General features: G+C 41.7%; 1 protein-coding gene across 8 annotated transcripts in view; it reads left to right on the forward strand.

Annotated features, from left to right (window-relative positions):
• RASAL2 (RAS protein activator like 2) overlaps positions 1 to 17197 on the forward strand; it is a 187936-nt gene that overhangs the window by 115124 nt on the left and 55615 nt on the right. For all 8 annotated transcript variants that reach the window (XM_055815343.1, XM_055815344.1, XM_055815345.1 and 5 more), the window contains exon 4: positions 16816 to 16922. In XM_055815343.1, coding sequence (XP_055671318.1) covers positions 16816 to 16922 — 107 coding nt within the window. The remainder of the gene's footprint in view (positions 1 to 16815; positions 16923 to 17197) is intronic.

Below are 17197 nucleotides of genomic sequence, written 5' to 3' on the forward strand. Positions count from 1 at the left end.
CACAGTAATTTGCTTATTCTTCAATTACAGTAGTATTTTTAAAATCTTTTAGGACTGCATTTTTCTTGCTGTACATGAGCGGCATGATGGTTCTTTGTGTGCTTGGGTTCTTCTGTGCTTGCCTCCTCGGCCACTAGATAAAGCCAAGTTTCTTCCCTTGTAATGTGCTGGACATTCTCTGGGATGTGGGTGCAGGTACATGTCTCGCTCACTCTGATCTTCAGCTAGTGGTTTGATTCCCTGTCTTCCTGCTCTCCTCAAGTATCTCCTTATTAATACAACCTGAAGGAAGAAAGTATAGGGGTGTATATTCTTAAGACTCAGCAAAACTTGATTTTGTGGGCAGGTACAGTCAGCAGCATGAGGGATTCATCTCCAGCCCCTACAGCATTACAGCCTTGCATCAGTTTCACCAGGAAAACACGGTACTGGGATCTAGAGAGGGAACAGGGGCACGCATCCTTCTAAAAAAAGCCACCTTGTTTATGTTGAGTTAGAATGTTCAGGAGGAAAATGTAACGTAAAAACTGAAGACCTGTTTTCAAAGTAGTTTAAAATTCACCTCCTTAGCGAGTAGCTTCATAGGTTTCTGACAGCTTTTTTTCTTTAACCTGAAAAGCGTGTCTGTAATTCTAAGGTACGCTCAAAATAGTTTATATGCACCAAGGACACACAATGTAATGAGAGACCCCTTAAGACATAGGTTGCTATTATGGAAAAGATTTTGAAGCATTGATGTAGGCAGCTAGGTGTATCTTTGTATTGCAAGGGAAGTATAAGCCAGCTTTTGTGCTGTGTGAGTGTAAGTGAATTTTGTCTGAGAGGCCCGTGACTAGACTTATGTATTTAGCCTTTTTTGAAGAGTTGGTGGTAGGGACTTGGTGCTTGCTTTCCGTAAAGATGAAAGATGACTAGCCAGCCAAGAGGCCAGGTGATTTTGCTAGGGAGGCACCGTGGACTTGGAAGAGCTTTATAAAGGCTAGCCTCTTTGGGTTTAGTTTAAATTTTCATTTCAATTGCTAACCTGTTTTTCTCCAATGTCCTGTCAAAACTAAATGTGGAAATAGCTTCCTGACATTATTTGATGTCACTTGTCTATGGGAGCTCTTGCCTGTATTGTTACATGCTAGAAAACATCAAGGTTTGTTTTTCTCACCTTCATTTTAAACCTTTCTGTCCCTGTTTTATCTTTACAGGCTGTCAGCAGGCCCAGCTTCCCCTGCCCCGGGTTCCTCGCTGCTCCAGCAGTTGTTATTTAGGACATTCTTTGCTCTGCCTCCCTCCTGAGTAACCACTAGATTAACATCTCTGATCTCAGTTGGGTTGGGAAGGCTAGTGGTGTTCACGCTGGAAAGTAAGGAGAGCTATCACCCTGGTAAAAGATAACATTGCATCAGTGCTGTGGCATGTAGAGGTTGTCATCTTCAGCTAGATGAGAGCTGTTGAGAGGGAGTGCTAAAGATCACTGACTGTGCTAAACTCACTTCATTAAGCAATCTGAAAGGATAAAGTACTAGACGATAATGTGTATGTGTGGGCTGGTACTTCATCAGCACGGTTTCACTTTCCACAACAGAATGGACTACTTAGAGACGCCTGAGTGTCCATCAATATTATTTTTTTTTTCTGATGAAAAGAGCTGTGCGTGTACTTTGCCATGCTGCAACAGGACTATCCACATCTTCTTGTGTCTGACGTAAATCTGCGATTGATTTACATTGCAACAGAATGATTCTGTTCTGCTATTCATCGCTTGTTCATTGGTTTGTGTCACAGTATTACACACTGGATTTGCTTACATAGCTTAAGCCAAAAAGTTATCTATGTCACAGAATAATTGCGAATCCTTCCACCATGATTCTATAACACAAGATGAGTTACTTGGCGTTGTCCATCTGGATGCACTGGAACTAGATTATAGTGTGGTTGGAAGGCTCTTATATTGTAATACCACTTCTCAGAGCAAAATGATTTTCATTACAGAAAGGCATTTAAAATCATTTAATGCAGGAAACAGAGCCTTTTGCATATAGAATTGACATTTTTAGATGTCTGGGAAACTTATTTTCAGGCTAGCTTGCTTGTTCCGTGCTGTGCCGTTGAATAGGATTGGAGCATTACTACTGCTTTGCGTTTTTCTGGGGCAAAGTGACTCGGATAACTTTTCCGAACGGACAGGTATAGAGGAGAACAGCTTTGGTGCATATGACGTTGATCCAGGAGTTGGAGAAGTGGATGTTCATTGTTTCTTGTGGATTAACTAGCGTTGCAGCCTCAGCACGCTATTTGATATGTACTCTGCCTGCCTGTTTCCTATGAAAAACATTTGCCCTCTCCCTACCTCCTCTGCCCCTGTTCTGAAGAAAGCATTTCCTTTTTCAAGTGCACAAATATCCTGTCTTTATCCACTCCTCAATTAAGTGTAAAACATTTTAATAAGAATGACTTGGGTGTACAATGTCTAATGTATATTGCTGCGAAGACATCATCTACTGACTATAGCAATATCCATCAATCAGTCCGTCAGTCTGTCCCTAGTGCAAGGAAGATCCATTTTTCCTCTTCTTCTAAGTGCCTCATGCAGAGAACATTAATACATTATGATTTATAATACTGCTGCGACTTTGTGCTTACAAAGCATCTGCATCAGAAGGCATCTGTGCTTTATTATTTGCATATATTATGAATTACCATTTACTAAAATTTCTGTAGAAGACTCTGAGCGCTCATGCTTCTGTGTAGTTTCACTTATCAAGAATGCTAATTTTTAAATCCACAGGATGGCAAAGCTGCTTAGCTTCATAGGTTTCAAAATCATAACTGTAGGAGGGTGACATTTCTGGCAACTGCAGAAAGGAGCAGAAGCTCATTCACTGATGGTATTGCAAAGAATTACCAGTTGGGGACGTATACAAGTTTTAAATAATTCATTTATGTAAGAGGTTCGAAAACATAAGGGCTTGGATTAATTTTCAGCTTTGTGGACTCATCTGTGTTTGGAACTCGGGGATGAGGGAGGTGAACTCAAACACTTTGAAGGAGTTTTCTCATGTTTTCGCCTGATGTCCTGTATGGCTACTGGTGCTAATTTTGGAAAGCAGCAGTCTCTCAGGGCAGAGATTAACTGCTGCTTACTCCTCGCTTTTGTTTTGTTTTGTTTGTTATTACTGCTTTACTGATCTCCCCACCTTTCTATATTTTCACGTTTTGCATGCTTCCACTCTGGCTGAGCAATTTGAATCTGTATTTGCATTGGTTCAACAAACTTTTTTTTTTCCGTGTAGGTGGGTCTCACGGCATGGAAGTAAGTTAGGTTTTGAATATTCCTTTCATACTTACTTACAGCTTATCTCAAAACCTGGCTGCCCTCCAAAATTCAGACAAGACTGAAAGCTTTTGGTAAGCTCTAGAGGAGAAGACCTGCTTTAGGATGGAGAAAGACAAATTTAAGAACTATTTCCAGTGTTTCTTCTGCCTGTGGCAAGCTTCGGTGGGAGACCAGCCCTACATCCCTCCTGCAGTTGTGGAGCAAGTCCAGTCTCTGCTTTTCTTGCACAGCAAAAGGTTTAAAAAATAAAATCAACACTACAGAGGAGTTTCAAGATATTTTTGAAGTGATTGTTTGAAACTAGGTATTCGAAGGATGTAAATGGGGAGGACATTTTGGATACCAGAGTTTGATAACAGAGAATATCAACGCGTACAAATGTCAGCTAGTGCCCAGTGGTTGGGAGATGAGGCTTGATAAATTAATCCTTGGAACTAAGGGCAAATTGCTAAGGATGAGTGGAGTTAACCATTGGAACAGCTTACCAAGAGGACAGACTGGCTCTTTATGTCTTTGCCGTGTCTGTTTACAATCGGATGTGTCGCTCTTTCTTTTTTTTTCTTTTTTCTTTTTTTTTTTTCCTGGAAGATGTGTCTGTGTTCAACTAGAAATAATGCAGTGAATGGATGAGTCACTGGGTGATGTTCTAAAGGTGTTTCAAGTCAAGTTAGATTATTGTAATCATTATTTCGGCTTTTAAAGGTGATGGATTTGTTGTTTCTAAATGTTGCTGGTTCTTCTGCATCTATCTTTTGCTTTAAATTTCCTGGATTTGTGACGGGGGTGTGTTCATGACTGACTTTCTTACAAGGACTTTTCAGTTCATGCTTTGGTTCTGATGCCTGTCTCCACCTTCTGACAGTCCACTGCAGACAGGCTTCCTACATGATACTTTGACCTGTTAAACCACACAAAAAGGAGATAAACAGTAGGGAAGTATTTATGCAGCTTTTTTCCCCTCTGTGTGTTGCCCCAGGAATTCTAATGCACAGGAGGAGTCTTCAGATGAAGACCTTCAGTGCCCTTTCCGTTCCTCATTATGTCCTCCTGACTAAAGTCTTTGCCAGTTCTGCCTCCATATTTTCACAAAGTTTTTAATGTTCCCCCTATTTTAAAATACTCACGTAAGCCATTTTCATACTAGATATTTAATATACTTCCCCCTGTTTATCATGTACATTAGAAAACATTGAAAAGGATGAATAAAGCTAAATTACGATATAAGATGAGGCAGCTAGGAAGGAAAACAGGATCTGTACGCAATCTGTACTCTTACAAATGATGCAAAATTGGTAAGCATTCATGGGAAATCAATACTCATAACTTTGTTTTCTCTAGAACCTATTATTTATGGAGTTGATAGTTAACATTGCAAATTACACTGGTTTTTAAAGGAAGGATAGTCAGGTGGTTGTGGGCACAGTATTTGTTTCAAGGAAAACTAGAAAGGAGGTGAAATTTTTGTTTCTTCTACCATCCAGGCAGAATAAAATAGCTGTCTAATCCTTTCTCTAAAAGTTCTTTAATTCCGTTCTTATTGCAAGTAGATTTATGTCATCGATTTGCACAGTATTAACTCAAAGAAAAAGATTCTACTTGTAGAAGTTGGATAAAATGTGATCCTCCCACACACGCACAGTAAAATTTGTTGGAAAAGCTCATTTTGTCAAAAAAAAACCAGCTATTTTTTGCAGAGATGGGAAATATCAGTGATGTCTTTCTGTCGTGGCGTTTTATATGATGTAGGAAATGTTTCTGGTTTTTCATCCCTCTGTTCATGTTGAGGGTGGAGGCATGTACCTTTTCAGTGTGAACAGGAGGACTGCTCAGTGAAGTCTTCCATGCTGCTGTGGTACCTCTCTCCTGAACTCTCTCTCCTGTGTTCCTCGTTAATTGTGAATTCTGTAGAGCATCTGCCCTTCTTGGCAGGTGTTTTATGAAAATATCTGTCCTGCACAAACAATACTTGCTACAGTTTGTCTTAGTAATTGGAATTTTCTTCCCTGCTGGGACTTGATGGCTCTTTTTTTTTTTTTTTTTTCTTCATTTTTTGGTTGTTATCTAATTCTTTGCTTTGCAGATCTAATGGCTTTTTGGTTTTGCCATTTTGGCTTGGGTTTTAGCCAGCGGTCAGCAAGTGTCCTTGTTTGTAATAGGGATTGGCAACTGTATAAATTATTTACAATAAAGACAGGTTCAGAAAATGGTGAACAAAAGGCAGCTGTCTCTTTAAAGAGGGCAGTTTGATCAGAGCATCAGCTCCATCCCCTGAGGACAAAGGCAATTTTGATTTGTGGGGCCCAGGAGTCCCTCACTTACCGGGATTCGTCTCTGTTCGTGCATGTGTAAACCTGTAAAACGCTCTTTTGTGTAGAATAAATCATATGCTATAAATCCTGTACAATTAAATGTGACCCTTCCTAGTCACAATGACAAGTCTTCGTTGCAAAGCTGTGCGGAGCAAGCTCGCTGTCTAGACAGAGCAGAATTCTTTCCCATTTATCTTTTTGCGTTTTGTATTTGTTAAATAAATAACCGGCTGTTAGCGCTGGTGACTTCTCGGAGCCCCCAAGAGCGCTGCTCTGCCCTTGCCTCTCTGGTTTGCCCTGTCGCAGCGGAGGCTGCTTGGCGCTGATGAAGAGGAGCAGTTCCCTCCGCTCTAATGCTGCTGTTGGCAGGCAGCGGCAGATTCCATTATTGCCGATCAATGCCGCCGCCATGCAGGAGGGAGGGGAGAGGGAGGGGTGGGAGCTTCCTAGTCGCAGATTGATCAACCTGCCATTGCATGAACAAATTCATTGTAAGAAAGGCTGGGATACTGTTGTAATAGCTGGAGCAGGAAAGGGCTTGTAAACAGGGGAATGCAGGCTCTTCAGTCATGGGAGGGTATTTAAATTGTCTCTAAGCTGGCTGTTTTTTCTTTTGGCATAAAGCATAATACCTGAGCCTTCAAACAAAGCCAACACTACAAGGAACGATAGGGATATATTACACTTAGCTGATGAGCTATTGTGCTGACTTATTTGAGCTTCTTCAGCACTGACACCTATTTCTTCTTTTTACTTAACCTGATTCTATCATAACCTGCTACCTCGTTTGGATTTTAAAGCCTCTGTTTCCCCTGCTCCCCTTTTTTGCCTTCTTTCTGTTCCTGCTTGGACTGAAACCTGACACAAAGGGACAACAAGTGCAGATCCCACTTACTGCTCCCACCCATGCCTGCTTGGTCAGTATGGGCTGTCAGGTGTTGGGTTGAGGGAACTGGGCAGGATCACGCTCCCACATTGTCAGTGTAGACAATAACTGGAGTACTGGAATCCCAAGACCATCAGCTCCTCCCCACCCTTCCTACCCTGCTTCGCTCACTTACTGTTTTCTGTATGGAAAAGTTTTCTGGCTGGAGAATGAGTCTTCTTTCTCCTGGTGATGTGGCCGAATGGCTGGATAGCAGCACAGAAGATGAGAAAAGCCTTCTCTCGTTTCTTGGTACGGTAGGGTACTAACTGTATTATTCTTATTATTTTTTAACACTTTACTGGGAAGCCTTTACTGCTTTCACTGGTGCTTGATTTCTTCAGTCCTTCAGTTACCTGACCTTACTCTTTTTAAAAGCTTTTTGAGTGGTATGCAATTGTTAATTAAACTTGGGTACAACCTGTCTGAAATAGTTTCAAACATACGGGGCTAAAGGTCGAGTTATAAATGAGCATGTGCCATGCAGAAAAATCGTTTCTGGACTGAACTATGTTACTTACCGGTCTGTTTTTCTTCTCTGTGCCATTTGATGAGCCAATCCCTGTGTTCAGGCTACTTCCACTCATTTCTGTCGGCTTGCCTACAACTTCTCAACTGTGTGATGGTACTAAGATAAAGCAGAGGAGACTGCTGGAAGTTTTTCCTCTGAAGAGAAATATTTAGATGCGTTTAGAATAAAAGTTTCAGCCAAGGGATCAAGTACTTCTGTAGCCTAGAAATTAAATCTAGGAAGCACTATCAGACAATCCCGTGCTCTGTTTCTGCATATTGACACACTAGTTTAATGGCATTCAGGTAGAAAATAAAACTATTCTTTTATTTATAGTCCAGCCTAAATACCACTAAGAGGTTGAAAATGTTTTAAGCAGAATTCACACATAGAAGCTGATTATTGTTTCATCTTTTCCTTCGAGCTGTCGCTATGTCAAGCTGTTGTTGTTTGTTTTTGTTCTTTTACTCCCATCTTCACAAATCATTCCGTCTCTCTCGTTAACGGTCTCTGTTGTTCTCAGGATGCAGCCTGTTTTCGTTCTGTTTTGATAATTTTTAGGTACTGAGTTGCTCCGCTGGGCTGCTTGATGTGTATGCCCCTTTTCCTTTCTATGGGCTATTTAAAATGATGTTTGGTATAATACCTGCTGTAATATGTTCATCTCATGTGTCGTCTTTGTCCCCCCTCCCCCCCGATACAGTAGTCAGCATTATGGGCTATGTAAGTCAAGTAGGTGACGGCCAATCCAGATGCCATTTTTTCCCCCGTGTTGTCCTCCATCCAGACCACAGGCAGGTACCTGGTGTGGCTGTGCTCTTCTCAGTAGGCGGAGGTTACGCTAGTCTCTCTACAGTAAGTAGTTCTCTTACTTAACAGGTCCAGAACAGTACAGGATGCGGAAGGTGAGGGACTCCCGCGGAGTCTGTTTGGATTTGCTAACACCACATCGCGATGTGCTGTGGCTGTCTTTGGGAATACCGTACCAGATGTGAACTGGGACGAGAGTATGCATGGGCTGGGCACTGGTGCTGCTCTGCAAGAGACTGACTTTATTCTCATTACGCTTATGCCTGCATTCACATTTTGTTCCAAACCAAGAGATCCTCAAGATGTGTCCTAAATCTCATCCCAGCAACACCAGGAGGAAGTATTTATTCAGACCGGAGTATGACGGGTGTCATAAAGCTGAGCTATTTAAGGTAGCAGTTTTTGCCTCCAAGTACTTAAGTTATCTTTTTTTTTCTTTCTTTCTTTTATCTTAAAGAGAAATCTATTCCCCAATGGTGGTGTAACTCTGGGGCCATATTTCCTGTTCAGTGACATCCCTCAGATGCCTACAGTACCTTGGGACTTTCTTCTTGTGTGTTTGTAACAATAATTCCTATTGCTGAAGGGCAAAATCCTGCCACAGTGAACAAGAGGTGCTGAAGCTTAGAGCAGCCTTAGAGGAATGGGGAAGAGCTGTTGAGCTTTGACGCATCCAGGAGCCAGTCACTTGTGAAAATATCCCGATAACCAGAGCAAAGGATCGCTTTTTAGAGAATGCCTTGACTCACAGCCCTTAAGCAGAGGGTAAAAAGATTGGTTTAAAAGCCATGGCTCAAGGCTGTTGTTTAATAATGAGAACAATAAATATTGATATCATACTCATGTGTGTCTAAGTCGTAAGCCTCTAAACAAATTATGTTGCAGGAACAAGTTACCATGCATCAGCTGATCTGTGTTAATTGTCTGTGTGCAATCTCTCTGCAGCAAACACAAGGTAATTTGAATTAGCAGAGGCAGTCCAAGATCATTAGGAACTAACGAGGACATCAGTGTCTCCAGGTCACGTGCAGTAGCTCCTGGTGTCTGCTTTTGTGTTGGTGCAGTTGTCCAGGCAATTCGTATTGCTGTGGGTAGAGTCAAACATTAAAGGAGGCTTCAGAGGTTGATGAGGTTAAAAAGGGGCAACTATTCCAAATTTTGTATGGCCACACTCATCGTGCAGAAGATACTTTAGGGACGTGCATCTGTTTTGTTTCTGACTCATGTTTGCAGAGCTGGAGGATTCGTTCCCCCACCTCAAAGCGAATGCATCAGTGTAATAACAGCTGATGCTGTACTCACTAAATGCCACGTACAGTTTCCTCAGAACATTCTGCAAAAAGAAATTGTGAGAGTCAATACTTGAAGGCCAAAAATTATCATCTCCTATGGCATTCATGCCCTTTCTTCCAGCCTTCTCTGTGTATTCATTTGTTTTGCATGTTGTCTTGTCTTTCAGACTGTGAAGTCCTTTAGGAATCAATGACTTAAATGTCTTTTAAGTGACTTAAACCGTCATTTAGGTTGCTTGCTATGCATCTTCTGAGCTGGCCACTAATTCGATTACACTTTTTTTTTATATGCCAGCACAATGCAAGTGTCTAACACCAACAGAATTACTTGTCTGTAAATTAAAAATCTTTGATATTTACTTGGATCATCTCGCAAGACTTGTCTGATCAACTCAATCCCTAGTAAAGCACTGTATCTTCTTTTAAAATCCCTGCTAATGGACTGGGAGAGGTTTTGATCGTAATTGGTATCTGACAGTTGTTTGATGATGGAGTTCTATAGCCAGCGAGCTTTGCAGAGTTTCCTTTGTATTTCCCTTTCTGGGCTTGGTAGCTTTTGTGGACTTCAGTATACTGTGACTTGGTTGCATTCTTTCTGATGTATCTTCTTGTGGCTTTTTTTCCCCATCTTAGTTGTCTTAATAAATGGGAAAGACCTGTCACTTCAAATTTCAGTTTTCTCCTTTAAGTTATACCTTGCAGAATTTGCATAATGTATTCTAGTCAGAACATCAACGTGGACTTCAGGACTTAAAATAGACTCGGGGGGGGGGGGGGGGGGGGGGCGGGGAGTTTGCTTTTGCCCTAATCGTCTTACACCGGCATTTAATTACATTTTTATGACAGTCTGTAAATTGGGCCCAAGTCTGAATTCTCCCTAAGTGAGCAAAATGCTTACTCCAGATAAAATATTAATGGTTTTGTTTATTTTTATATGAGGCTTCCTATTTCATTGAGTGGTACTCATCTGAAAGATGCTGTTCAGACATTTCTTAATATAATAATAATAATAATAATAATTATTCCTAATGCTTTCTATCTGTCTGCTTTTCATTACCGTCTCTAATTTTGTCAGCTGGTATGTATTTTTACCAGGGTAGAAGTAAACAGTAAATACTGACGGCACCCAACGAGGTCTCTTTCTCGTTAGTGCTGTCACATGAGCGCTCTGAAACAACCCTAAAGAGACAATGAGACAAAAATAGTCTCTTCTGTGTAAGGAAGCTGTGACTACCATAATGTTACTGCACGTATATGCTGTATTGACGTATCATAAACCGCCTTGGAGAATGTTGAATTTTTGTACTTGTTGAAATGCTTATTTATTTTTCCACTTATTTTTAAAAGGCTTAAAAGGGAATTAGATACTCCCTTTCTAACAGGCTCAATGCAGTAGCTTTATTTGGAATGAAAGTACTTGAATTTGCAGCCCACTGAATATTCTCACTTGATGAACATTCATTCATGCATATAAAACTATATTTTTTAATTACTTATGTATGTACGTTAGGGGTTTTTTAATATTTGCATATAGGATGAGACCAAACCATCAGGGTCACGTACACAACTTTCACTATGTGCTGTGGTAGGTGATCAGCAACTCACAATGCAGTTAATAAAAACAGTTAATAAAAATGTAGCAGAGCAGAAAGGCAGTATCTTTGTTGTGGCTTGTTTTCTTGCCCTACAAGCTATAAAAGTTTCCATGTACTGTCTTTGTAAAATAAGAAACAAGCTCTGTAGTTCTGTTGTCCCTTGAAACAACTATTGAATCTCTGTTTGTCTCTCTAGTAAACCACTCGACTGGTGGTTACATCTATGAATATCTTCTTCAAAAACTTCAAAAACTGTACCGGCAAACCCATCAGTGCTCCCAGCTCTTCTTCCAAGCTTAGATTCGAGCCCATTAACTCTGTAAGCCTGTTTGTAAAGGAAATACTAAGTCACAAAAAGTCAAGTGCTGCAGGTTTCTGTTGTGTTTCTTTTGTAGTTAATCTGTGAGACTAATTGGCCTTTTGACAGAGTAGTAAATAATGCTGAAGGAGGCCTGGAAATCCTTCAGTCCTCTCCAGTCCGTTGCCACGTTCCCAGCAGTGTGTCTCCTCTCTGTCACCGTCGGGAGAAACACTCATCTTTCCTGTTCTTACGAATCTTCAATATCTAAGATTATTTTATTTTTTTCCAAATACTCCTTCAAGATACTCTCTTACTTTCACCCCCTAGGATTCAGTTATTAATCTGGGGTTAAGTATTTAAAAAATAATACCCCAGAGACCTGTAAAGGGTAACTTCACTTAATTTGCAGGTCTTATTCTTAACATCCTCCATCCCTCCTGCAGCCCGCGCAGGCTTTGTCGCACTGGCTGTGCCTGGTTGTTCCAAGTTCAGACTGGGAACCCTTTGGGCAGACGTGGTACCCACTCACTGCTCTCACTGCTTAGTCTGGCATGCTGCATCCTGGTGGCATCACCCTATCTGAAATGTATAATTACCCAGCTAGGCAGATGACGTTCTAAAATGGCAGAGCTAAAAGGTAAATATTTAGATCTTTTGTCTGCTGTGCTAACTATTGCTGCCTAAGTGCTACCACATTTAAAACAGTATTTTAAAAAAAAAAAAAAAAAGGCGTATAGTATGTGTATTTTATTGAGCCTTCCTTCGGGCAAGAGGTTAGTGGCGGCGTTGCTTGATGGTTTGGCCAGTGCTCTGACCAGCAGCAATTACCATTTTCTCCTGGGGAGTACCCAGTTAGCTCTATACAGGGGGTGAAAATATTTGGGTGGGGGTTGTTCGGTTTCAGCTGGTGAAATTTCAATGCAAGTACACCTGAGAGGCAGTCCTGGGGGATGCTTGGCTCTGGCTGGGTAGCTGGTAGTGTTGAACTGGTTCCGTATTTTGCCAATGTCTGTAATTAAGGTAGACTTGAGAGGCAGAGTGAGTTAATTCTTTTTATGATTCATATTCTTTATCCCCTCTAGTCACAGGCCCATCATATTGGGATGCGTGGAGACAAAACACAAGGAACTCCTAATCCCTGAGATGTGATTATATCTTTCTTTTATTTTCCTAACCAGCAGATAATACACAGCAGCGGTCTGTCCCCTTCCTAGTAAAGATAACACAAAGATACCAAAGGAAGGTATTTGGAGAATTATTTTGAGGATGGATTATTTTTATTTTTTTTCTCAACAGAAGCTATGTCTTGGCAAAAAATACTAATTTTTTTGTCAGTAGTATGATTTTTTTTTTTTTTTTCCCCAGTGGATGGTAAATGTAGCCTTTCAGAAATCTGAATCTTTCTTGCGCATCAGAGCAAAGGATGTTGTAGCAGGTAATGGGGCAGCGCGAAGCTGTGCATTATTATAAACTGTTAAAAGTCACAATTGATAAAATGATGACTTTGATTATTGATTGTGACTTTTCATTGATTGCTATAAAGTACTGAAAGTTACAGTTGATAAAAAGGGTGGCGTGCAGAACATGACCGGGCCGAGAACTTGATCACAGAAACATAGGACCTGCCAGCCTGGAGTAGGTGGTCTGATCCTGTTGGTCACTGTGACGGAGACCAGCCCCAGCCCCTTATGAGTAAGGACAGACAAATTCTGTGTGCCCGTGTGCTTACCCCTTCTTTGCATCTCCAGGTAGGTCTTTGGGACTGCTTTAGAATCCTGCTTAATGAAGTCCAGAAACTTGGATCTGGAGATGTTCTTGCCGGTCCTGGGAGGGCACGAGCCTGCTCTGGAAGATGCCACAGCCTTCATGCGAGTCCCGCTGAGACTGTGCAGTAGTTTCATTGCATTGCCCTTTACAGGGATGTCCGTGATTTTGCAGTCTTTGTTTCTGTGACCTTATTTGCAAGTTCAGTAACTTAATTCTTTTCACACTAACCCCTGAGGACGTTTCTTTGCTCCTGATTGTTTTTCCTGCGCTTTTCCAATCCATTTCTAATTCAGAGAAAAGGAGATAGAGTAGCAAGCACTGTCCACTGCAAAGCTGAGAGGTGTGGTTCATCTCTGCTTCTCCCACCCTGAGGAAAAGCTCTTCACAGCAGCGTGCAAATTCTGACAACAGCAAAGTTTTGGACTTCCAATGGGCAGAGCACCCAGCAGTAGGAAATTCAGATCAAGTCCAAGAACCACATACTGACTGGAGGTTGTTGAGGCTATGCCACTGTGGCAGATCACCACTACTCAGAGTAGTAAGTGGCACCTGTCTCACATAAACCTGCCTTCTGGCCAGCAAAACAGGCTTTGGTGTTGCAGAGGGTAGAGTGATGCAATATGATGTGAAGAGAGACCTACCTTCATTATATCCTTGGGCAGTTCCCTCGTCAGAGGCACCTGCCATTGCTGAGTAATTGGCTCAGCTAATTTGTAACTATTACTATGTAGTGTGTAAATATTTATTTGCATAAATATTTACTTACTTAAGTATTACTGCCTATCACCAATATATGAGGTGATGAATAGAAAGCATCCCATGGGGATGTTTAGGAATTTGTTTGATGGATTATTTGTTTAGGGTTGAAGAGGGGAAGGTCTGCCTGCCTTCTGGGTTTGTGCTTTGGGTTTTTTTCCTTTTCTTCCCCAAAACTGAGAGTGGGTGAAAAGGTTTTCAGATTGTTTATCCATCGAAACAATGTGATTTATCTGTAGTCTTGGTCCCTGAGAGTGAGCAATGGAGGAAGCAGTTGTAATTTAATACTAAGCCGATGAGAGGTGCATCGATTTTTAGAGCAGGTGAAGATTATGCAAGAGTAGCCTCTAGCATTACTTGTGGAGCAGGGGAGGGAACTGTCTAATTTTTTTGCCTGGTGGTGACAGTATAGATTTTTTTGCACGACTCAGCAAAAATGCTGTTCTACAGGCATCATAAGCAGGCTGCTTTAGTTTTTCATTTCCAGTTAACATGTCTCGACAATTTTGCTCTATCTAGGTCTTTTTTGTTTTCCTGGGGACTGAGCATGTTGTTTATTTTCTCATGCTTTTTGGAAGGAGAAGAGAGGGAAAGGTGGTTTTATTTTTAGTTTATCGGAGGCACCTTGTGAATATTTCATTTTCCCGTCCCCATTTGGTACATGTCTGTGATGGTGTGGGAATGGAAGAAATCCCTTTTATCGACGGAATGGCAGTGTTTTGTTTGCAGAGAACCTGAATTGCTGCTGGGTGGATGTGGGGGGAAGAGGGAAGGCAAGGAGAGCCAGGCGTGTTCCTTGTTGTAGCTTTTCAACTCCATGTGGTTTAAACATAAACTTTTTCCGAAACTGCCCCTTCTGCAGAACCTATTGTTGGAAATAGTGGGGAATTCAGGCTCCTGTTTTCATTTATGACTCAGCAAAGTTAACGGACTGTGTTAAATGACTGAAGCAGCTTTGATGTGATTTCCTGTGTGCGAGGAGTGGAGAAAGCCAAACCTATTACATCGAATAGTAATGCGTAACGTAAAATAAAAGATGCTCGCTTTTATCCCCAGTTCCAAGTGAATATATCACTGCTGTTTGCTTTCATGGCATTTACAGTGAGAACAGCAGAAGCGATCACTTAAATCCAACATAATACAGCTCTCTGGGAGAGCAGTACTTACAGGTGCTGCAGAAAGTAAGTTTCCCTTTGTAGAGGCAGGGGGAGGAGGCTGGTGGTATAAAAGAAAGCATCCTCAGATAAGACCAGCGGCCTCTGCAAAGGCTCCTGAGATGGCGGGACTGACCATTACTCAAAAACCTTGGTCTAGCACTGGCCCCGCTCCAGCGCTTTGTTCTCTAAAGGTGCCCTGACGGGGACTTACCCTCCAGCACTGGAACAGGCGCTGCCTCCTTAGCTGTAAAAGTGCCTGATGCTGCTCGTCAGCCCGAAGGAGAAGTCTCCCCCAAAGTGGTATTGCTCTCTGGCAGTTAGGGCGAGCTCTGACAGCCCGGGATTTACTGGTGCATCGCCCGCAGGGTCGGCAGCGAGCCGCTCTGCCCTGCCCATTTCCCAGTGGCAACTACATTGTGCGTTAGACTTGGTTTGCCCAGTTTGGGAGGCTGTTTCCCTCTTGGCGGTTCTTTCGCTATGGCTGGTTACAAGCAGATGAAGAGGCTGAACGTTAGCGGCTTGGTTTGTTAAAAGATAAATATCTCCAGAGTGAGACACTAATACTGCAGGGTCCAGATTTCTTAGCCTCTCGCTCAGTATGCTCCATTTTGTCGTGCCTCACGCATCCGTGGGAGACACGTACTATAACTCTGGTGAAATCAAAAGCCGGTATGCAAAGACATCACAAGTAATGTTATCCCCGAAGAAGGCTTTTCTCGTTTTTTCTTCGGTTATTTTGAGGAAAACACTACTCTCGTGGCACCAGCTGGCTGTCTTTCTCTGGAAACCTTTTTTGCTGCTGTGAATCAGGATATACGGTGAAATTTTTCTGTAGCAGAGGGAAGCCGGCAGTTGGGCGTCTGTTAATAGCCTGAAAGTAACTAATGAGGATGTGCAGTCGGAGCGATTGATTGAATAGCTGCAGTCCTGTGTGTTTCTTTTTTGCTCGCTCGCTCGCTCGCTCTCTGCAAGCTGTGGGAAGGGAGGGGGAACGCAGAGACCCAGCTTTCTCTTAAGTGGAAGTAGCACGGATCCCCAGGGCCAGGCGGCCAGAAATGGAAGTTTAAGCTGCATCTGTCTCTTGAAAGGAAAACGGCAGGAGTCAAAATGTCACTGTCTGGAGTCACGGCTTACTCCTTTTCTCTAAGATTCCAAAGATAACAATGGACTTTCTGCTAGGAAGTGATTTTTTTTATCCCTCCCTGCGTTGGGGGATGTTTTGTGAAGCTGGATTCCTTTAAGTCTGGCTATTGAGCTGGAGATGGGCAGCAGTTGCGATAAAGGTATCTGTATGTATATCTATGTGTTTCTAGCTAGATACAAAAATGCATGGATGTGCAGCATATGTGTGTATGTGTAGAGGTTTTTAATAGTGTGTATACTTTATTATGCTATTATGCTAGTGTTTGCACTAGAAAAAGATGTAAGTGCATCTTTGATGAATATTTGTGCTAGTCACATCAGCCTGCATGGATTTAAGATGCCAAAGTCGTATCTTAGTAAGGTCATATTGCCAGAATGAGAAGTTGACCTATTTTTTTTTTTTTTTTTTGATCTGCAGAGAGATATATGTCATATTACCCGGGCAGTTATGTCTTCTGCTGGTAGTGTGGTTTGAGCAAGCAGTGTGATCATATAAGACTGAACTTTGACCTTTGTCAAATTGTATTCAGCTGTGACTAAAATTAGCTTCCCTGGGTCTTGATTTTAGTTACCTGTTAATTACTGCATTGCTTATGTAAAAAAAAAAAGAAAAAAAAAAGTTCTCTAAATGCTCTCTCACAAACAGCAATAGAATACTGAATATGTTTGGGTATTGATCTTTACCAGCATTTTTTGATTTTAATTGCCTGTTGCCTAGAGTCAAGTCAGATTCACAACCTTGAATGTCAGTGGAAATGCCATTGTGATTTAGGAAGTAAATAAGACAGAAAAATAGGTGTGTGTCATTCAGCAGTTTAGTAATGCACTTGAAACTTTGCAGCGTCTGTCCTATAGAGCATAAAACCTGATTATTCCCCACCCCCCGGCACCCATTCACCTTCTTTTTCTTCTCTTCCTTAGAGGTCCCAGCCGAGAGATCTCCTCGCAGACGGAGCATCTCTGGGACCAGCACTTCTGAGAAAACCAACTCCATGGATGCTTCGAATACTTCTCCTTTCAAAGTGCCAGTAAGTGTGCCTTTCCTGCAAAAGAGGAATTTTTTGAATTGAATAGGAGGAGATTAAAATATCACAGTGTACAACTAAGCTCGGCGGGGTTGGGGGGGTTGGAAGGGTATTTAGTTAATATTTCCAGTTGACCAAGAGGTATTGTTATCAACTGTCATGTATTATCAATGAGATTTCTGGTAAATCCGTAACTTGCTTATTTTCATTGCCGTGATTTAAAGTTGCAAATAGTGAAACACCAGTGTTAATGTGGGCAGCGACCTATATAAATACTT

Source organism: Falco peregrinus, chromosome 10, assembly GCF_023634155.1.
Source record: "Falco peregrinus isolate bFalPer1 chromosome 10, bFalPer1.pri, whole genome shotgun sequence".
Classification (NCBI taxonomy): Eukaryota; Metazoa; Chordata; class Aves; order Falconiformes; family Falconidae; genus Falco; species Falco peregrinus.